This window comes from Terrapene carolina, unplaced genomic scaffold (genome assembly GCF_002925995.2).
Source record: "Terrapene carolina triunguis isolate 2854851 unplaced genomic scaffold, T_m_triunguis-2.0 Scaffold580, whole genome shotgun sequence".
Classification (NCBI taxonomy): Eukaryota; Metazoa; Chordata; order Testudines; family Emydidae; genus Terrapene; species Terrapene triunguis.
Window position 1 is genome coordinate 9382480 of NW_020664931.1, and position 22741 is coordinate 9405220.

Here is a 22741-nt window from a genome sequence, read left to right on the forward strand (position 1 = left end):
TATTTGCACTGTTATAGTGCTGTTTATTAGTAGATCTCAAAAGGCTTTACAAATCATTTTATTAGCTTTATTTATTAGCTCTTCACCCATTTTAATAAGCTTACCTGGGCTGGGAAAGAAGAAAGAAATTCAATCAACTGGAATCCAGTTTCCTGGATATCCATGGCTGCCTGGCGAATGACAATATGTAATGAGGACTGGGATTCCTTTAAGAGAGAATTGAGCCAGACTTCCACATTACCCTCAGCCATTACAGGTTTATCCAATTCAATTGTCTCACCCTCTCGAGAACAAATTGACAGAATGCGATCATATATCTAATTGAAACCAAAAAATACATTGTAATATACAGAACATTATTGCTATGAGCTTGTCATTTCTCCAACATCTCCACAACACAATTAACTATTTTTAATCCTGGTAATTTATTGAACAGGTCAGGTTGTACCTGCCAAAAGAAAATAGCCACAGTAACAAATTAATAACTACTGATCCTGGTAGGGCTTATTCAGAACCAGGGTTTCCTTTAACAGTGTTTTAGCAGTAACTGAAGCAAACTTTCAAATGAATAACAGGCTGTAAGATGATCTCACTTGTTAAGTTTTACTTCTATTTTCATGTTAGTGCCTAGAGACCCCAATGATCTAGGCACTATACAGATGCACTCACTACGCTTAAAGTCTTAAACTGAAAAACAGACCAAGAGTGGGATGCTGAGGAACTGAGTGATTAAGGAACTTGTCCAAAGTCACACAGACAATCACTTGCAGAGTCAGAAGCCAAATCAGTGTCTGAGTATTAATTCAATGCCTTAACTTCAAGATTATACTTAATCTACAAGAGGGATTTTTTTAAAGCTCCTGAGGTCTTCAGTACACAAAGCAATAGGATTTGTGCTTGTGAAATCTGTAGTCATTTTTGTAAGTCTCCCCACCAAAAACCTAAAGGCTCAGTTTCTCACTGTTTCCCTACCCCCAATAGATTTGCTAAGGGTGAAATCAGAATGCAAAAAGACTTCTTACATTGTACACCCCCACAGGTGGACATACTTGCAGTCCCAGTATTCCCATAACTACCAGGGCTGCTCTAGGAACATGCCAATACCAGTACAAACCTCCCCAGAATGTAACTAGTGAACTCGTGATACTATTTACCTTGAGTGGAAAAGTGTGCTTTGTTTGGAATAGGGAGGAGATGGGAAATAACCTAAAATCCCAGTAGTTAACTGTCACAGATATTAAACACTTGGCCTTTACAGGTCTGTCTTCATAAAAAATACAAGACAGCCATTCTTGTTTTGCCTGTTTTCTAACTCTAACACCTGGGCTTCAAAGGTCAACTGGAAAGTGATTGGTTTTAAGTTTTGCAAGTGATATTGTGGGTGGGGATAACCTAGATAGGGAGAAAATTATTTCTAACCAAAAAAATGATATACACACACAGGGCACATACTTGTGGCAATCTAGTTCTATTTCATTGGAAACACAGGGGAAATTTTATAATAGAACATAAGTTTCTCTTTTGCATGACAGATGTGTGTTTTCAAAAGTCTAATCTCCTGTGAAGAAAGTGTCAGTGTTTAAAACCGCTAACATGATGTCATGTTCCTAAGCCAAAATATAGGTGCAAGTTTCTGAACTACCATCCTCTCTACACACAATTAATTTGTTATGTGAGCTAAGATTCGGAACCCAAGTCCCCTGAGGAAAAAGTCTAATCAGCACTAGGGCACTCAAGATTCTTTGTGGATCTGGTGCATGGACCATTTACCCGTATAACTTTGCATTTAACAAACACTGTGCATTGCTTGTCAATTTGCAAGACAAGTGTGGCAAGATTAGAGCAGTGCCCACCTTTTCATGGAACCTGACAGTTTTAATGTTGTCAAAGACATTCAGCAGGTGAGCCTGTATAGTGTGAGAGTCTGATGCCTGGCCAAGTATCTCCAAGAGAGCAGGGTCCGACACAAAGAAGAACCGAGGAAAGGAAAGTCGTTTTTTCTCAAGGTACCTGAGTTTAAAAGAAACAAGCCTCATGGTGGTAATTTATTCAGCACTGCCTTCATAAGGTGAGCTTCATCTTATCCCTTTGGTGATGAGAGACCAAAGTTTTCTCAACACAACACATTAATACAGTTTTCATTAGTGGTAATAATAGCAGTTCAGACCAACTGTGCCCCGATGGGTTAAGATTCTGCTTTGATGTTACCATTTGGAATTACAGATTATCTCATTGCACAAAGCCAGTGGAGGTTACAGATCACTCAGAATAGTAATTAAAATTTAAGAGTGCAGTTCTACCTTGTTGAAGTTGGATGCATTTGTTGAAAGTGTTGCTAATGAACTCCATGTCAGGCTTCCTTTACTTCAAAATTAAGTTATGGACTAACTTGCACCCTCTCCTTACATGGATGCACAGAAAATAAGCCTGCACCCCTGGGCCCAATGCAAGAGAAAAGCACTGAAGGAATCATTCTGTTGTCTAGTCCTGTGGTTGTGCTACTTATCACCATTTTCTTGGAGTTGTACCCTATTAACAGTCTTACCCTGTAAGTGACTTCTGACAGATTTCGAGCTGTTCTAACAAGTGTGGCAGAAGCTGCCCCATGGTTTCATCTCCAACACAGCATTGGACCACATTTGGCATCTCATGGGCCCGCGTCAAGATCTTCACCCATGATTTATCTATGTTAGAGAAACGCTTGGCTTCCTATGGGGAAAGGAGGGGAAAGCAGGTCATCTACATAACTGAGATCTTCAATTCAGATAGAATGAATTCTGAATTCATGAATGCTGCTAAAACTAATCTCCAGACCACTCAGATTTTGTCAACTATCCCCACAGAATGTCAACTTTGGTAGGTGTAATACAGGCTAGGTATTCTCTGTCAAAGCTTTTACAGTTAGTTTTCAAGGCTCTGGCACTGAACCCAACATTTCCCTTCCCTCCTCACGGAAGGAAGCAGGACTGCTCAGTTGCCAGCATTTAGATCCATCATGTTTAACAGAGTACCCCAAATGTATATTACTTTCCAAAAAGTAATGTTAATTTTAAAATTAAAGAAACTAGGAGAAATGTCAGAAGAGTACGACTCCCACCAGAACTGTATGCCCTTTTTAGTTTGAAAGATGAGTGGACACCTGTAACAAATATTAGTAACTAAGTAACAGTCTAGACATGAAAAAGCCTACGGGGTCATCTAATTTAGTTTACCTCCCCACCAGTACAGTAATGTTCTCAATTGTACACTCCATGTTATACTCAGTCTAGTTTTAGTATGTACCCAACAATGGGACTTAGACTATCCCATAGGCAAATACATCTCAGATAAGTTTCACTCACAAAATTAACAGTGAGAAGCTCAGATGGTATATGGATTCTTTATCCAATCTGATTTCACATTAAGAATATACTATTTTTAAATGATTGAGGATATACAAAATATTATATACACACACACACACACACACACACACACACACACATATATATACTTTGATCATTTGCTGTTTTTACATGACTTCATGAATGGCTGCATTATCTGCTGTGCTGAAGTTTATGAAGCAACTGCTGAAGTTACATTTGTTTTGTATCAGAACAATGAAATTGTTTGTTCAAGTGCAATTGCCTGTGCTCCTAATTATTGGATTTGCACTTGGAATTAACCTGAATATGCAACGTGTGGTGCAAGTTGTGCAAACAAAAAGTGAATTTTGATTATAGTTACACTTAAGATGATGCAAAAAAGTAAATAAAAATATTGCTTTCAATAGACAGATAATCATGCACTCTTTTCAATATTAATACATATAAACTATCACTTTACTAGTTGTCCACAGTAAGGTATGGCAGACATCTATGATGAGAGGAAGCTAATAATCAATGGCCCAATTCATGTCAATGTAAACTGCACCAGATGTGAGGCCCAAAATTTGTTTCTCAAAGAAGTTAATATTTGGTTTTGTGTATGCCTTTATTTCAACAAAACCAGTACAAATATCAATCATTTTAAGATCCTGAGTAAAGATTATCACATCATAGTTCAAAACCCCTATCTAGTACTTTTTAAAAATGGATTTCAGCTTTACACGCTGTTCTCTCCACAAACCTTACCCCTCTGCCCACATTAAAAAAAGGCCTGAGGGTAGGAAGATGGCAAAGCAGGAATGCTGAAACCTACAGTTATAGAAAATGCCTCAGTCATTTTTTAAACTAAACCAGCTGTGTATTTAGAAAGTAGAGTTAAAAGAAAGTAGCTACTCAAAAACCTTTGGAAGCTGCTTCGCAATGTCTCCGCCCACAAAAACAGCTTCCAAATAAATCCATAAGTTCTGCACTGTCATCCAGTTCTCAATTATGTCTGTTGTGCTGGAAAGGTAGTGTACCCATTTTTGGATCTGCGCCTTGAATGGGGTGTTGTACCTAAAAAAAATGTATAAAGTTGCTGCTATTAAAAAAGAAAACTATGATTTTTAAAGCATGTTTAGGCCTTATCAAGCACATGACATACTAAGTGGGGAAAATGCATGCCTTATGTAAATTGGACAGCACTCACCCCCCGCCCCCATATGATAATATGCTACACTGACTTAAGGTCTTCTATATACAGTTTTTTCCAGCGTCAATTCCTGCTCATCAATAGTCCCTGGACTCCAATGGGAATGTTAAAGTGAGTAAGTAAAGCAGGACTTGATCCAGAATCTTTCAAAAGCCCTGGATACATAAATCTAGGCAATGTGAACTACTCTAGGGACATTGAAGGGTCAACAATTATTTTGGTAATTTTTTTTCCCTCTAGCAGCTTACATAATGAAAGTTAATACAGCTATCTGTGGATAAGGAAGTAATCTGTAATTACTGTGATCTGTAATTACATTACAGATTGAAAAGTGTCAGAAACCCCAAGATTGCCACCATCATCTAGCCACAATCTCACTTAATTGATAGGTCCTTAGCAACTAGACATCCAAGATTCCCCTGACTCTTGCATCATTTTTGCATTATATTGTTGAGTTGTTATAAAATATAGAAATCCGGACTGGCATGCAAGAAAACAAGTTTTCCAGCCAAAGAAAAGTTCCTCTAGAAGTGGACAACAGCCAATTCTCTTTATACAAAGATCTACAATGAACCCTATCTTTTCAAATTTTAAAATTAACACACATCATTGAGATAGCATTTTATACTCTAACCACACATGAAACTTAACATGGATTAGTTATGTCCTGTAAACTGTACAGATATTTTACATAAGAAGTTCTTGGAACCATATATGGTCCTCAGTCCATGCAATTAGGTTCCAAGGAAGTCAGGGGATCATGCACAGATTAAAAGAATTGTTAAGCCTTTAGGTTCCGATCCTGTACCATGGATGTGTGTTTATACCTACATGGAGCCCCGCTGAGATCAATATGACTCTGCAGGGGCAAAGCTGACCTCCTGCCTAGGGCAGCTTTCAGGATGGGGCCTTCATTTGTACTAATAGGGAAATGTTTAGCATTAATATACTAGTGGTATTTCTGTATCTATTTTCTAATTTTTCCTTTTATGTTGGAAGGGGCAACTTTATCTAATAAGACAAAGTCTTTTGCTAATAATGAATCCCTTCTGCTGTTACCTGTTGCTCAAGAGAGAGCCCAGAACCATCAAGCTATCCTCCATGCTAGCAATCGTTTCTGAAGTGCTGTCTCCTCTCAAGAGCAGCTCACCACGAGTTTTAAAGTTGGCAAAGGTGAAAGTTTTGTTGTCCCACTCAGCAATCACCTGTTTCAGCTTCTGCTCAATGTCTCTCTCCTTCACCGCACTGATGCAAATATCCTAGTAAATAAATAGCCAGTTAATATGAGAAGCTCTTTCAGCTCAGCCTCATGCATCCCCATTCTACTCTCTCTCCAAGAGCATTAGCTAGGCTAGATGGTTAACATAAATCGGTAAGTGTTAAGACTACCGAGATACTTTTCACGTGGAAAAATAATGGAAACCTCTTTATTCATATTCATCTTAAAAGTAATACTCCTGAAAAAGGCAGGAACTTTGATACTGCAATCCTTCTACAGATGAGTTACATGAGAAGGTAGAGAGCTACTCTGTTCATTCCTGACAGCCAGACCAGCTGTTTAACTCCAGTTTAAGGATACAAAAGGCTGAGAGGCTATACAAAAGAAATCTACCTACCTACAGTTTCTCAAGATCTTCTTTCACCACAGTATTTCTACTAGTGGTAGGGACAGGATGGCCAGCTCAGTAATGTTAAGGCTTCGTTACTTCATAAAAGAAATTCAATGGAAACCTCAGGAATGGGGTGAGTATTTGGAAAGGATACCTTAGTGTGGTTTTGAGTATGTGAGAGTTGCTGAAGAATGTATGGATTCCTTCTATTTAACTACTATGAAAAATGTCATACTAAGGCTATTACAATGCCTTGAAAAGTGTTAACTGTTCATTTCTGTGCCACTCTAACAAATACCTCAATTTCCTCTTTATATTTCAGCAGAGGTGCTTCCATGATATTCCTCAATTTGAAGGTTTCGCTTTCCACCTCAAAGCTGTGTTCAGTGAGATCTGTAATCCTCTTCCAGTGCCGAGCCATCATGGCCTTATTTGACATAAGCTCAAGCAAAGGGCAGCACTCATTGAAATCATCAATTGTCTTCTTTAGATCCAAAAATGCCTGCCATTCCTTTAAAGCACGAGGAAGTTTGCGACACCTGCATATATATAATCAGTTAACTTTTTTAAAGCATTTCAGATATTCCTTTATGTTACTGAATTAGCTAAGGTAACAAGGGAACAGCAATGGCACAACATATTTCTGAAGTTAAAGTAGAGTTTAATTTAAGTTCCCTGAACTTAGTAATTATACATGTGCTTTAGGAGAACCTGTTTTTTCCCCATCAGCCTATTTCACTGGCTGCAGATCAGGGAAGACTACACACCTGTTCTAAGGAGTTCAGCTGAACAATCGTACTACCCTTACAAAGAACATTTTAACTGTCTGTTACTCCATCTATGAGCCACTTTACTACATTATAACAACTATTATCCCAGTAATATTTCTTCACCACATACAACTCTGAAATTCCTTTTAAGTTATTTTTATTTTTCAATCAACGTTTGCCAAATTTCAAAAATGGCAAAGAGTTTAAATTTTCTCAAACATTCTCCTTCCCCAAACTTTTGACCAATACTACTGATTATGGGGTAACTTAGTGGCAGTATTCTGCCTGGATGTGCAGGATAATCAGGTTTGATTCTTAAACTCACTCAATTCCCTGTTTGACAAGAGCTTCTATTCTGTACACGTATGTCAGCCCCTGTTAGATAGGAAAAGTGTTGGGTTACACAGCAGCAACCCAGTAGGTTACTGAAGGGGTTCTTTGCAGTGGAAAGTTAATTTAAATTATTTCATTTGTATTTCAGAAAAATGTAACCATCTTTCAACTAGAGAAAAGTAATTATCAATTCCAAATTTGCCCTCTAGACACAAGGAAATTATTTGTTACTTGGAAAAAAAACTCCCAAGGAACAAGAATCCTTTAACTCTCAATTGGTAAACTACTCCCTCTTTGGTGAAGATAGTAAAGAGAGAAAAGTGGAAGGTTTCAACTAAATTTTAAAGAGCAAGAACATGCTTATCTAAGTATAGTGAGTGAAAGGCAATCCATACCATTATTCAACAAGTAAAAACACCCAGCTTAACAATCTGTACACACTTCAACGCTTCCTTACCTGTTCTGAAACTCCAGAAGTTCATTATTTATTTTCGCAATGTTAACTTCTGACCAGAGGATATCATAGTAGCCATTGACGGTGTCAATAACATTGTTGTAAAGGCTGTAAAGTTTCTGTAGCAGGGTCAGCTGCTTCTTTATCTCAAGTAGCTGAGGATACTGGGTAACAGGCAAACCAAAAAGTTCTTCCCCACCAGTGTAGGTAATGTATTTTCTATAGAGGCTGTCAAATCGGTTCTAATAAAAATATATAGATGCAAATGCTAGTATTATGCTCAGAGCTCTACAAAAGAAAACACAGCCCCTGCTCACAAGCATCTATCATCTAAAAAGGCAGACAAGAGACACAGGGAGATGCAAAGGATGGTTAGAAAGTTATGTTTAAAAATAAAAATGGGACACTAAGTAGAGCCTGTGTTTGAAGTCCTCATGGAAGAAGTAAGCGGTAGCCTACATGGTAGGTTAGAAGGTTGTTTCTGGAACAGAGGGGTGGATTGAAGAAAGCAGTCGGATTGTTATCTTTGGTGGCACAGAGTGAGAAAGGTTGGTTATGATACGCAAGAGCAGAAATAAAGGCATAGGTGAGGTTTGCAGGGCCTTGAAAGCTAGGATTCGGGTCTGAAGTGCAAATCCTCAAGTGAGGGATTTGAATAGGGAAGTCGTAGCTTTTCCTTCCTAACAATGCAGACCACATTTTGCCTGTGAACTCTGGCTGTACATGAGGGAGCAACATGGGAAGCAGAGGCCCAATAAAGCAAACTGCTATAATGAGAGTGGAAACTAATCAAGGCATGTGGAAGCATTTTATCAGAAGGGGTAGTGAAGAGTACATATGTTTGGGGGAGGGTTGCATAATATAAAGAAGTGGCAAGATTTGGCAAAAGCCTGGTGATGTGGAGTGAGCATTAAAAAGTGAGACCAAAGATGCAGATATATCAAAGTGTATGCTCAGCACAATTAGACTCCAATCAGGACACCTGCGCTTAGTAATTATGTTTTATTATACAAATTCTGTATGTACGATGCACATTACCCATTTTTTGCTATTCAATTGTTTATTATTCCTTGCTAGCTAATGTCAAAAAATTTTCAACAAACTTTCATCCCAGTAGGCAAAATTAAGTGGACTACGGCCATTGCATGAGGCTATATAGCCTTGTAGAATTTATTTAAGTATTCTGCAAAATTCTGACTTACTGAAATGTTTTTGCTACTTACATGACATTTTTATTAAGTCTTTGAATTGGGAATGAATACCTGGAACATGATAAGCCTGTCACTGGCTTCCTGAGGCTCAAGACCAACCGCCATTGGTCCATTCTGGAAGAAAAAAGTTAAAGATGCTGTTCACCAATTTTAAAAATAAAGCATTTGGCACATATGATTTCACTGTCTGTTCAAGTGTTAACTTCATTAATAGTTTTTACTACTGAGTTTTGCCACCCAGACTCATATCTAGTAGTACCAGAGAGATCAGCACGCCCATTCATAGGGAAAGGTGCTTGACACGACTAAGGGTGACAGAAGGGGATTCAAGTACTTTTCATACTTAATGAATTGGGAAGGACCTTTAAGAAGTACACATCGCTATACCTTCTACTGGTGAGAGAACAGATACTAGTGAGCTGGTTTACTGGAGACTGACTCTGCCTGTTTTCTTTGCAACAATGAAATTGGGAGGGTGCAAGAAGCTTCCACCCTCCTACATGCCAGACAAACCTTGCACTAACTGGAGTACAAGCACTAATAATAAAAAAATATATATAGACTATATGGAGATATACCTATCTCATAGAACTGAAAGGTCATTGAGTCCAGCCCCCTGTCTTCACTAGCAGGACCAAGTACTGATTTTGCCCCACATCCCTAAGTGGTCTCCTCAAGGATTGAACTCACAACCCTGGGTTTAGCAGGCCAATGCTCAAACCACTGAGCTATCCCTCCCCCTGATTCAATAAGCTTGGCCTCTGAAACATTGAACTATCATCCCCATTTGCCCCCAGCTTCCCTTGCTGAAAAATCATGACCCCTACCACATGCTCCAGAAAAAAAAGTGAACTGACTCTCGTGCTCCATGATCACAGCACCCTCTGCAATGAAGTTGAACACCACAGAGTTTACAAGGGTCACACAGAGAACTTCCAAGCTGTTTCTTTTTTTAAGTTTCTTTCTTTTGAAATACTCCACAGATTAATACCTTGTCGTAGTCTGCATAGTACTGATGACAATCTTCAGTGAATATCTCCACAGTGCTAATTAGTTCTCCCCTGAAGTTGGGCTGCAAAGCTACTAGCTCATTCTGCACTTCATTTGCCCGGACCAGAAGCTTCTCCCAGATATAGCGCAGGGTGTCCACCTTCTCCATCTCTTCCTTTGCCACCAGCAGCTCATATTTGTTTAACATTGCATAGGATTCCTGTCAGAACAATGGTTGCATCTATATCCACCATGTACAGAACATGCTATATTCTATACAAATACATATATAAATCCTCAAGATTTTAAATGTGGGAGACTGAAGACAGTGCCAGATGGTCTTTTAGAGAAGCAGGAAAGCTATGCTAATATAGTTGTGCATAAACAACAAATTCAGGAATCCATGATCACACAGAAATTAAAACTACTGTTTTTCCTCTTCACAGCTCTGATGGATTTTTGTTTGTGTTTCAACCTTTTCCTCTAAAATTCTTTGCTGGTTATAATGACAAGAGCCTATGTAATCTACAAATTCATTTTCATTGCAATAAGTGTAAGAAGAATTAAATTAAAGCTATGCTTCAGAACTGACCCACTATAATGACTACATTCAGCACTACCACCAGTAGTACATGGAAGAGAGGAATAGCTAAACATTTTACAATAAAATAGCCAACACTCTTGAACAGATCTTCTTTTGCATACATGCTTAAATCTAATACACCTCTACCTCGATATAACGCTGTCCTCGGGAGCCAAAAAATCTTACCGCGTTATAGTTGAAACCGCGTTATATTGAACTTGCTTTGATCCACCGGAGTGCGCAATCCTGCCCCCCCGGAACACTGCTTTACCGCGTTATATCCAAATTCGTGTTATATCGGGTCGCGTTATATCGAGGTAGCGGTGTATCAGATATTTACCACTAAGAGTAGTGGGAATCCAGCACAGCCAAGATTTACCAGAGATCGTAGGTGTATGAATTGACAATTAAGTATATTAGCTGCTTTATTACCTGCTCTCCCAACTCTGCCCCCTCCCACATCTATAGATTCCAATACTGTGGTGTCTGAGTACCTGAATTTTCATATGTACCATTGATGCTTTGTTTCGATATGCTACATTGCGACAACTAGCTAAAGTAATCAGAAACCAATTAAATTGGTCTAATATATTTTCATTCTAGAACTTTAAGAACTTTGGGTAACTCTTTGTTACAAACAAAAATATGGGTGAAAGAGGGACTGGAACTGTACTCTACTAATGACAGCCAAGAAAAACATTTAATTTAGACCAAATAATGGACTAAAAATCAATCTTGATATGAGTTTTCCTAAGGAAGCTGTTGTATAGGAGTACACCAAGATACAAAGCTAGCCAAAAACTGGTTTGTGAATCAACAAATATGTCTGTTATTTGCACCTCTAACAAATGCATGAATGCTTTCTAGCTTCCAGGGATACTGAAAGTATCATGTATGAAACGCAATATTTTCAGTCCACAACCCATATTTGGAGCACATTAGCATATTTCCTTAATTACAGCTATAAACTGCACTTCAGAAATTGCTGAAGTTTATTCTAGAGAAAACTGACATAGAAAAACAGTTGTCCTAATCAAGCATTTCATCAGCAAATGCACCCCTTATATATCCAAGCTAAGAGAGTAGACTTGCTAGTACCTCTGGTAAGTAGAAAACATGCAGTAAGCTAACTAAAGAGCTAAGAATTCAAAAGGCAGGCACAACAGAAGCACAAAATAGTTGGTTGCTGGTTGGGAATTTAAGCCAGAAGCTTCTATTTGAGGTGTAGCCATCAATAAGCCACACTGTACAAAACTGCACTGGGACAGGGTCATGCTTTAATGGTGAAACAGTCAAATAGGAAATGGATATTTTCTTTAAAATTACAGCATAAACTTTAAATTTTCTGTCTTGGTCAGGAGAACCTGTGATTCTCCCACGAGTCAGCAACACTTTCTTTATCAAGTACTTGTCGTCAGCATGATGTACATCCTCAGGCTCAATTCTACCTCCATCTTCCCTCTTGACTTAGATCTGCAGTATACCCTCCCTACACTGTATACAACTCCCTACAGCTCTGTGTCGATCTACCTGTCACCATCTCCTGCCTCTTGTTTTGGCTACCTGTCAGCTTGAAATGCCCATAGTTCAGCACAGACCTGCAGCCTGCCCTCTCCCACTCATGAAGCCGCACAGTCACATCACCTATCCTGCTCTAGCACCTATATTGAAGCCCAGTTCTTTTCAGGATCCATTGTGCAACTGCCATTTAAGCCTGCATGGACTTGTTCTACCAGACTCCAAAGAGCTCTGGCTATTCATCTAACAGTCACCTCCTTTGTGTCTCCATACGCTTTGGCCTCTGCTGCACCCAAGGGCAACAACCTTCTTGTCAACTGCCTTAGTAATTCTCATTTGAGAATTCCACTTGTCTGAGCCTCTCCATTTCTCTCTGCTGCTATGACAGGCTCATGCCTACGTGCTGCCTCTTGGCTCATTGAGTTTACATTTGCCATAACGGGAGTTCTGCACATGAAAGACTTTCAGGACCAGACTCATTTTATTATTTAACTAATTAGCTCATATTAGCACTACTATATATATATTTTTTTTTTCTCATCACATTTTCAAAATTTTCACTGCAAGTAAACACAGGCTTATCTCCTTTTGATTACCTCAATAGGTACCACTTGGAAGTCTATGGGGATTTGTTGCTCTCTAATCTCTTTTAATGCAGCCATAGCTATTCTTATGTCATCCAAATCCTTAATTTGTCGATTCAGTTTCTTGCCGATTTCCTCTACAAATGTGAAAATGTTTTCCATCTCTGTTCTGTATTTCTTGTTACAGTGACGCCCCAACTCAATCATCCAAGCCTTGGTTTCTGCAGCCAGTGCTAGCTTCAGGTCAGCTAACAGAGAACAAGTCATTTTAGATCATTTCCCCAAAAGCAGGTTTTATACACATGAGCCTCTTGTTAAATTGTCAGTACTTTTTCAAATATAGACATTGATTTTGTTTTCAGATGACTATTACATATGTGTTTTATTCTTGTGTTTGTGGGGTTAAGAGATTTGGCAAAAAGCAATGTACATTTTGTCAGAATGATCATTTCAATTTCATCTTAAAATAATCTAATTGTCAAGGACCTGTTTTTGCCTCTAAGCGACATAAGGATGCTGGACAAGGGTCCTTGAGCCACTGAGCTTCGGTAGTTGGAGCCTATATGATTATAGAAGGCAGTTTATGTCATGTCTTCAGGGATGCTGAAGAGAGCATGCTGAAGAGTGGCAATGACTGTATCTCTACAAGCATTTCAGCGTCCTATTTTCACAAGTGCTATAACCAATGCTCCACCCTTCTGTAAGTGCATAACCTCAGTTCTAGCCTCCAGGTACAAGTGTGCATGTGGTGAGGGAAAAACCATGCACAGAACCCAGCCCACCACCCTTTTTGGGGTACATAATACTGTTCATAGCTCAAGTGTCACCCCAACCAGGGTGCACCTGAATGATGACTGATTCCTGTATTGGAGTGCTTTAGATGGACCCTGCACTCTTCCCCTGCTGTGAATTCACACAGAGGGAGCCAAAGTTTGGCTCTTTACTTAATTTCTATTTTACACAATTGTGAGCGCTCACACTGTACATGTATTATCTTGTTCATCAGTTTAGTTGTCCACACTCCAATTTTATTCTCTGAACTATCAGGTTAAATAAAAACACAATGGGAAAGTTATCATTTAAATCATTTTAGAATAATTGGGGTAGGGAATTAAGTGAAATCTTAAAAAAACTAATGATACACAAAACTACTCATTTAACTTGTAGGAGCTTTGCCATTTATTTAATGGGCACAAGTTTCCAATTTCAATGGGGAAAATTAAGGCCCCAATTCTTACTTCTGCTATGCTGCTGTAAAACCTTTTAAAGCAAGATCAAAATAAAGGACATGAAACTGCTCTGGCTTCAATGATGAATATATATTAGTGACAATGCATAGGATTAGTTTAAATTATCCCATTTAATATAGGTTATTGCTTGTATGTCCTTCTATTACCTGTGCAAAGTGTGACATTTATTATTTTGACCTGTCATACATTCCTATGCATGGAGCCCTCTTATTCCCATGAGCATGTTACCTGTTTTGTGGGTCACAGAATGAGGCTCCTCCCTCCCTCTGCAGGGCCACTAGCCCCCATGCTGCACAGGTGGGCAGGGAACGTGCAGGAAGGGGAAAGGCAGGCTGGCTGAGTCTTGGTTCTGCCCACGTGTTGGCTAGTGTGATTACGTCACACACCCATACACCACTTTATCCCCTGCAACAGAGTGTCTCCCTCTGCTAGTGCAACTACACCCATCCCTTGCAGCCATGCCACCAATGAGTTCTGAGCATACCAAGTAGTTTTTCCCTCCCTAATAACTTTGAAACAATTTCATGAATTGATTCTAAATATAAGTAAATGCATTTGACTCCTTTCAAACAGTAGTAACATTTTGACACAGATAATTCATGCTTCAGATCTGAGCATGAAGGGTAAAAGTGGATCTTATCACAGAAGCCTGGCTAAAAGCTTAAGATACTGTCCCTCAACAGAATCTTTTTATGGGTCTCAGAGGTATAATTATGGGGAGAATTTAAAAGTGCATTTTAAGGCAATAGTCTCAATTGCTTCAATATGCATTAATGATAAAGGTCAGAGTGGGAAAGTATAACATTTGTTCTACAAAATACTTGAGCTGACCACTGTACCACTATATAGTGCCATAGCTCCCACACAGATGTATTCAGGCTCCGAGTTTATCTCCAGCTCCAAGTCTCTGAAATGGAGGATCTGGGACTCAAATTCAGAGAGTAAAGGATTCCCTGTTATGAACTTATTGATGGTTTCCTCCTTCTTCCTTTGCCAGATGTGGTCATAACATTTGAAATGCTCCAGAGCTGTAAGAACCTCCTGGAATAAATGACAAGGTCAAAGGAAGTTTCTCAGTGAGCAGCTGTGAACAAGTAATTTCTCAGATATTTCAGATGTTGGTTCAAGTTCAGTTGAAGTAAATGGTGGTGTAAGCTGCATTTCAGCACCAAACAGGAGGGTGTTGAAATATTTAAGTTAAGCAAATACTGCTAGAATGCAATATCTATTCAGATACAAAAAAACTAATCATACTGAATATGGCTGAACAAGTCACCATGTACCTGTTAGATTATTTAGTACTAAAACCTTCCCTCAGTTACTAGTATGCAACCTCAACTACAAATCAGTGGAAATAATATGGTCCCTTTAGGTTAAAAGGGGCAATGTCTTAGGGGTTGTCTACACTACCCGCCGGATCAGCAGGTAGCGATCGATCCAGTGGGGGTCGATTTATCGCATCTACTATAGTATAGACGCGATAAATCGACCGCTGAGAGCTCTCCCGTCGACTCCGGTACTCCACCAGAACGAGAAGCGCAAGCGGAGTCAACGGGAGAGGGTCAGCCGTCAACTTACCGCAGTGAAGACACCGTGGTAAGTAGATCTAAATACGTCGACTTCAGCGATGCTATTCATGTAGCTGAAGTTGCGTATCTTAGATCAACCCCGTGCGATAGTGTAGACAAGCCCTTAGTCGGTGTGATGGCAAGAATTCAAATAGAGGAGGCATTTTCTCTTCTCTTTGGATTATCTCTCTTCCCATAGCCAAGAAGAGTTTTGAGACAAAAGTGTGCCTAATTAGTTTGCAATCTTTATTTTTTTATATTGCCTTTGGCACTTTCCAGTAACCCACTTCCATATTGCAACTTCTGAATAATGAGAAATAAACATTACTTTGGGGTTTATTACTTGCCTATGAGGAAATAACCACTATCCTGGATTTCTACCAGTGTCATGTGCTGGACATTGCTATTAGATCCACAGGGCAGTGGTGTTCAGTTATATGTTAGGCAGAACAGTGTTTAGGCCTTTTGCACACGGATGATGTGCAACTGAGATGATTCTCAACTGTGCCCTTTATTCCATCCATGAATGTATGCATTTCTGGCCAAATCTTCAATGCAGTTACCAGCCCTTTAAAGGATGAGCAGATACAGGGTAGAGCAAGGTAAATCCCCCTTCCCAGGCTGCAGAGCACCTTCAAAAGCCAGTGGCTCTGAATAGGCCCAGCAGACACTCGTTGCCCCTACAACAATACAGTCTCTGGGCCTATGGCTCACCTAGGGTGATCAGACAGCAAATGTGAAAAATCGGGACGGGGGTGGGGGGTAATAGGAGCCTATATAAGAAAAAGATCCAAAAATCGGGACTGTCCCTATAAAATCGGGACATCTGGTAACCATAGGCTCACCCCTTTCACACCATGAACACCATAGCATGCAAGGAATATACACCCATAGCGTCATCTCCCCACAGCCAGACCACTGCACCTCAGGCAGCTGAACATCTATGCCCCCCTCCACAGCTGCAGAGGCAGCAGCTGGATTTTCCTCTGAGGGCTTAATACACCAGTCTTACTGAGGCACTCCCACTAGCTTTGGCAGAACTTTTACTTGAGTACTCAGGATCTTGCCTTCTCACCAATACATTTCTATAGCAAGTGTCTTGGGTCACTAGTGAAAAATTACCACCTCATTCTGTCAAAAATCATTAAGATGTACTAGCTACACTCTTTCAGATGTGTCCAGTGGGGTAGTTCACACCCTGGGGACTTGTTATCCATTTTTAGTTTTATGTTAAACAATAAGCTTGAACTCCCCTAAAGCTTTCAGAGCTGTGTGCTTTTTTACTGTTCAAAGTTACCCTTTCTAGACATGATGCAACTACAAATGTTCTCTCTCCACCATCACAGTTTCTCTTGTTCTCATTAAGCAATTTTTATAAGCATGTCACTATCCTATATACATTAGCCCAGTGTTGTAGGCTCCTTATATTTCATGGCATAAGGACAGTGCCATAGATAGTAAGATTCAACCATAACCCTGCTTGCTTACCTTTTTGGTAGAACTGAGGACAGTACTAAGTACAGAGACCAATTTAATAATTTCCTTGTTCTCAGAAACACTTTTGTGGTAGTTTTTGTTTTGCACTGGAGCAGGCAAGTTTGCAGTTGCTACTTCTGAGGTGGTATCTAAAAGGACAGAACCATTGAAAGTATTTGTAAAGACCAATTTAAGAAAATGTTATAATTCTCAGTTCGACAAAACTCCCAAGTTGAAGACATGTGGTCTCTCAATAGGCATTCCCTCTAAGTCTTAATATTTTAATCCATCAAAAGAGTATAGTCAATTTTACAAGTGGCTGATACAAAGCCATTCTTCACCAAAGACACCTAGTGAAGAGACAATCCTTGTCACCAAACAGCCACCTGTTCACTTCAAGCTCCTCAGCACAGAGTAGGGCAGTGCACTCTGTTTCGGTCTCACCCGAACAATCCCTGTTTTTCTTTCTTTCAAGGAGTTTATATCATGTACATCACTTGGAGTGACTAAGCCAAAAGTGTGGTATTTGGAAGCAGCATCAACCAACTCTGGAGGAAGACAAAATCAAATCATCTCAAGCAGAGGGAGGTGGGCCACCATTCAGGTATATTGATATTAAAGAAAGGGGGATTCCAAAAGGGCACCCTCTCCATCCTATGTCCTAAAAAATGGAAGTACTAAATTAGCATTATGTGTACTTAAGTATTACTTCAAGGATGGTCCAGTGATTAAGGTGCTAGGCTAGGACTTGGGAGACCTGGCTTCAAGTCCCTGCTCTCCCATAGACTTCCTGTGGCAACTCTGGGCTAGTCCCTTGAATTCTTGGCCTCAGTTCACCATCTGTAAAACAGGAGTACTAGCACTTCCCTATCTTACCAGGGTGATGTGAGGATAAATATATTAGCAGGTTTGAGGCATTCAGATACTACACTAATAGGGATTGTGTAAGTAACCAAGATAAACAGATACAAACGATGAATTTGGCTTAAGTTTAAATTTACTCCAACACTACTATAAATCACTACCCAGGAAGTAGACACCACCTTAAAATGTGTTTTTAATCATTTAAGTATCTGAATGTAAGTGGCTGCACAGGCAGTCACAAAATAAACTTTGTCTTTAAATGTTCATATCGCAGTGTTAGTCTACATGCATCCCATCCTGAAACCCTCAGAGCAGCTTCTCTGGGACCACTACAATCACTTGTGCAATACATTTTCTTATACTGAAGAACTGAAATGTAAGTGCACTCTGCTTTTGGTGTAAAGTAACATTCTAAAGGGGTAAGTTAAGTGCAGGTCTAAAGACTATATTGTGGCTGTGAAGCCACAGTGCACATTGGAGTGGTCATGGAAACATTCTACCATAGTGGAGTCCCCACAAACATTTTGGCTACCTCAGCCAGAATTTCCATGAAGGTACTGGGAGGGCTAAACATCACAGAGCCAGGGCTGCCACACCTTTAGCAGGGTACAATTAGCACTCTCCTTAAGCCAGTTCAGGTAATTCGGATGGGGGAAGGGCGGCCAGCATATCCCTCATCCCGCGCCGCTTCCTGCAGCCCCCATTGGCCTGGAGCGGTGAACCGCGGCCAGTGGGAGCCGCGATCGGCCGAACCTGTGGACGGGGCAGGTAAACAAACAGGCCCGGCCCACCAGGGGCTTTCCCTGAACAAGCGGCGGACCGGCTTTGAGAACCACTGCTGTAGACTCTCCTGGTCCTCATATACCAGGATAGCAAGCACAGGGATTGTGCCCAGCCCCTCACTGTATTTGCACCCTCTTCTGCTCGTGCACCACAAATCTGTCCTCCAGGGTGATATAAGATTAGTGTATTCTGAGTGATATCATCTTCATATCCAAGTAGTTATACATATCCCAGAACACATACCGTAGGAGAGACAACATTTATGTCTAAATCTGAGGCAGTGATATTATAAAGTTAATTACCCTGAGCATTTTTTACTCCAGTCTCTCTCATTCCATCATCAGAATCACTGTCTTCGCTACTGCGCCGCAAAGCAGCTATTTTTCTTTCTAGCATTTTTTTCTGTGTAGGAAGTAGAATGATCATATTTATTTTCTGTCAGAAATTTTTCAAGAGCAGGATTTTTAAATATATTTTAAAAGGGAGTCTACTGAAGACAAACCTTAGACATTCTCTCTTTACTCCACTGACCAACTCCTTTCATGACACTGACAATACTCTCCACAGCTTTATTAAGTGTTTGCTGTACCTCATCCAAAGCTGGCATCATAACGATATTTGGGATAGACAAGTTAATGCTAGTCCGAAAAATAGGCTGAGCACTCTGTTTTTGCTTAGAAGCACTGTCATTGTCTAAAGGGAAAACAAAACCGATTGTTATAAGTAGAGTTTTAAAAACCTGTACAGTATTCTTTATTTTGTCCATAGATATGAAACTAAACCAATTTACAGTGATCTGTTTTCACCATCTATAGCTTTTTTTAAATATAGCCTATTGGTGGTTACTGAACTTAGTATTGTTTAGGGGAACACTTATTCCAGCTACTTATTTTGTAACTGAGGCTGCATTAAAAGACTCTGAAGTCAATAGCAATACAAAAATCCTCTAAACTCTTATGCCATTACTTTATGCACTCTCCCCCCACCACAAAAGCTGATTGGTATAAAAACATTAGAACAAAACTATCAGCAAATAATCTGATTTGTGCACTCAAATACAAATTTGTACATTAAGAAAATAAGAACATAAGAACGGCCGTACCGGGTCAGACCAAAGGTCCATCTACCCCAGTATCCAGTCTATCGACAGTGGCCAATGCCAGGTGCCCCAGAGGGAGTGGACCAACAGGCAATGATCAAGTGATCTCTCTCCTGCCATCCATCTCCATCCTCTGACAAACAGAGGCTAGGGACACCATTCCTTACCCATCCTGGCTAATAGCCATTAATGGACTTAACCACCATGAATTTATCCAGTTCTCTTTTAAACGTGGTTATAGTCCTAGCCTTCACATCCTCCTTAGGTAAGGAGTTCCACAAGTTGACTGTGCGCTGCGTGAAGAAGAACTTCCTTGTATTTGTTTTAAACCTGCTGCCTATTAATTTCATTTGGTGACCCCTAGTTCTTGTATTATGGGAATAAGTAAATAACTTTTCCTTATCCACTTTCTCCACATCACTCATGATTTTATATACCTCTATCATATCCCCCCTTAGTCTCCTCTTTTCCAAGCTGAAGAGTCCTAGCCTCTTTAATCTCTCCTCATATGGGACCCGTTCCAAACCCCTAATCATTTTAGTTGCCCTTTTCTGAACCTTTTCTAGTGCCAGTATATCTTTTTTTAGATGAGGAGACCACATCTGTACGCAGTATTCGAGATGTGGGCGTACCATCGATTTATAGAAGGGCAATAATATATTCTCAGTCTTATTCTCTATCCCCTTTTTAGTGATCCCTAACATCCTGTTTGCTTTTTTGACCGCCTCTGCACACTGCGCGGACATCTTCAGAGAACTATCCACGATGACTCCAAGATCTTTTTCCTGACTTGTTGTAGCTAAATTAGCCCCCATCATATTGTATGTATAGTTGGGGTTATTTTTTCCAATGTGCATTACTTTACATTTATCCACATTAAATTTCATTTGCCATTTTGTTGCCCAATCACTTAGTTTTGTGAGATCTTTTTGAAGTTCATCACAGTCTGCTTTGGTCTTAACTATCTTGAGCAGTTTAGTATCATCTGCAAACTTTGCCACCTCACTGTTTACCCCTTTCTCCAGATCATTTATAGATAAGTTGAATAGGATTGGTCCGAGGACTGACCCTTGGGGAACACCACTAGTTACCCCTCTCCATTCTGAGAATTTACCATTAATTCCTACCCTTTGTTCCCGGTCTTTTAACCAGTTCTCAATCCATGAAAGGACCTTCCCTTTTATCCCTTGACAATTTAATTTACGTAAGAGCCTTTGGTGAGGGACCTTGTCAAAGGCTTTCTGGAAATCTAAGTACACTATGTCCACTGGATCCCCCTTGTCCACATGTTTGTTGACCCCTTCAAAGAACTCTAATAGATTAGTAAGACACGATTTCCCTTTACAGAAACCATGTTGACTATTGCTCAACAATCTATGTTTTTCTATGTGTCTGACAATTTTATTCTTAACTATTGTTTCGACTAATTTGCCCGGTACCGATGTTAGACTTACCGGTCTGTAATTGCCGGGATCACCTCTAGAGCCCTTTTTAAATATTGGCGTTACATTAGCTAACTTCCAGTCATTGGGTACAGAAGCCGATTTAAAGGACAGGTTACAAACCTTAGTTAATAGTTCCGCAACTTCACATTTGAGTTCTTTCAGAACTCTTGGGTGAATGCCATCTGGTCCCGGTGACTTGTTAATGTTAAGTTTATCAATTAATTCCAAAACCTCCTCTAGTGACACTTCAATCTGTGACAGTTCCTCAGATTTGTCACCTACAAAAGCCGGCTCAGGTTTGGGAATCTTCCTAACATCCTCAGCCGTGAAGACTGAAGCAAAGAATCCATTTAGTTTCTCCGCAATGACTTTATCGTCTTTAAGCGCTCCTTTTGTATCTCGATCATCCAGGGGCCCCACTGGTTGTTTAGCAGGCTTCCTGCTTCTGATGTACTTAAAAAACATTTTGTTATTACCTTTGGAGTTTTTGGCTAGCCGTTTTTCAAACTCCTCTTTGGCTTTTCTTATTACATTCTTGCACTTAATCTGGCAGCGTTTATGCTCCTTTCTATTTGCCTCACTAGGATTTGACTTCCACTTTTTAAATGAAGTCTTTTTATCTCTCACTGCTTCTTTTACATGGTTGTTAAGCCACGGTGGCTCTTTTTTAGTTCTTTTACTGTGTTTCTTAATTTGGGGTATGCATTGAAGTTGGGCCTCTATTATGGTGTCTTTAAAAAGCGCTCATGCAGCTTGCAGGGATTTCACTTTAGTCACTGTACTTTTTAACTTCTGTTTAACTAACCCCCTCATTATTGCATAGTTCCCCCTTTTGAAATTAAATGCCACAGTGTTGGGCTGTTGAGATGTTCCTCCCACCACAGGGATGTTGAATGCTATTGTATTATGGTCACTATTTCCAAGTGGTCCTGTTATAGTTACCTCTTGGACCAGCTCCTGCGCTCCACTCAGGACTAAATCTAGAGTTGCCTCTCCCTTTGTGGGTTCCCGTACCAGCTGCTCCATGAAGCAGTCATTTAAAGTATCGAGAAATTTTATCTCTGCATTTCGTCCTGAAGTGAAATGTTCCCAGTCAATATGGGGATAATTGAAATCCCCCACTATTATTGGGTTCTTAATTTTGATAGCCTCTCTAATTTCCCTTAGCATTTCATCATCACTATCACTGTCCTGGTCAGGTGGTCTATAATAGATCCCTAATGTTATATTCTTATTAGAGCATGAAATTTCTATCCATAGAGATTCTATGGAACATGTGGATTCACTTAAGATTTTTACTTCATTTGATTCTACATTTTCTTTCACATATAGTGCCACTCCCCTCCCCCCCGCATGACCTTAAATAGGATATGAATTTTTGAATTCTCAAATATTGTGGTGCACAAAATTGCAGATGCAACTTAGATGAAAGATGGAAGCCTCTAATTTTATTTATGTCTTTAAAGGTGGGCTGCCAAGAAAATAAATTGGATTTCAGTCCACTCTCATGATATATGAACAAGTCCTAAAAGACCTGTGTTTGTCTGTGGCAGCTTGTCAGCTAAGAAGCAGAGGGAGTTGATACCTGTAGTGCCAAAACCTCTCTATACAAACTTCAAGACCCAACAGGTTACAGTGTCCCAGAT

General features: G+C 39.8%; 1 protein-coding gene across 1 annotated transcript in view; it reads right to left on the reverse strand.

Moving 5' to 3' along the window:
• Nucleotides 1-22741, reverse strand: part of DNAH5 (dynein axonemal heavy chain 5) — a 215721-nt gene that overhangs the window by 152999 nt on the left and 39981 nt on the right. Inside the window, exons 18-31 of the mRNA XM_026659120.1 lie at nucleotides 19054-19244; nucleotides 18854-18953; nucleotides 16917-17053; nucleotides 14700-14901; nucleotides 12623-12858; nucleotides 9927-10145; nucleotides 8987-9049; nucleotides 7728-7966; nucleotides 6466-6706; nucleotides 5617-5816; nucleotides 4268-4421; nucleotides 2546-2709; nucleotides 1854-2010; nucleotides 105-317 (exon numbers count right to left, since the gene is read on the reverse strand). Of these exons, the coding sequence (XP_026514905.1) occupies nucleotides 105-317; nucleotides 1854-2010; nucleotides 2546-2709; nucleotides 4268-4421; nucleotides 5617-5816; nucleotides 6466-6706; nucleotides 7728-7966; nucleotides 8987-9049; nucleotides 9927-10145; nucleotides 12623-12858; nucleotides 14700-14901; nucleotides 16917-17053; nucleotides 18854-18953; nucleotides 19054-19244 (2516 nt within the window). The remainder of the gene's footprint in view (nucleotides 1-104; nucleotides 318-1853; nucleotides 2011-2545; nucleotides 2710-4267; nucleotides 4422-5616; nucleotides 5817-6465; nucleotides 6707-7727; nucleotides 7967-8986; nucleotides 9050-9926; nucleotides 10146-12622; nucleotides 12859-14699; nucleotides 14902-16916; nucleotides 17054-18853; nucleotides 18954-19053; nucleotides 19245-22741) is intronic.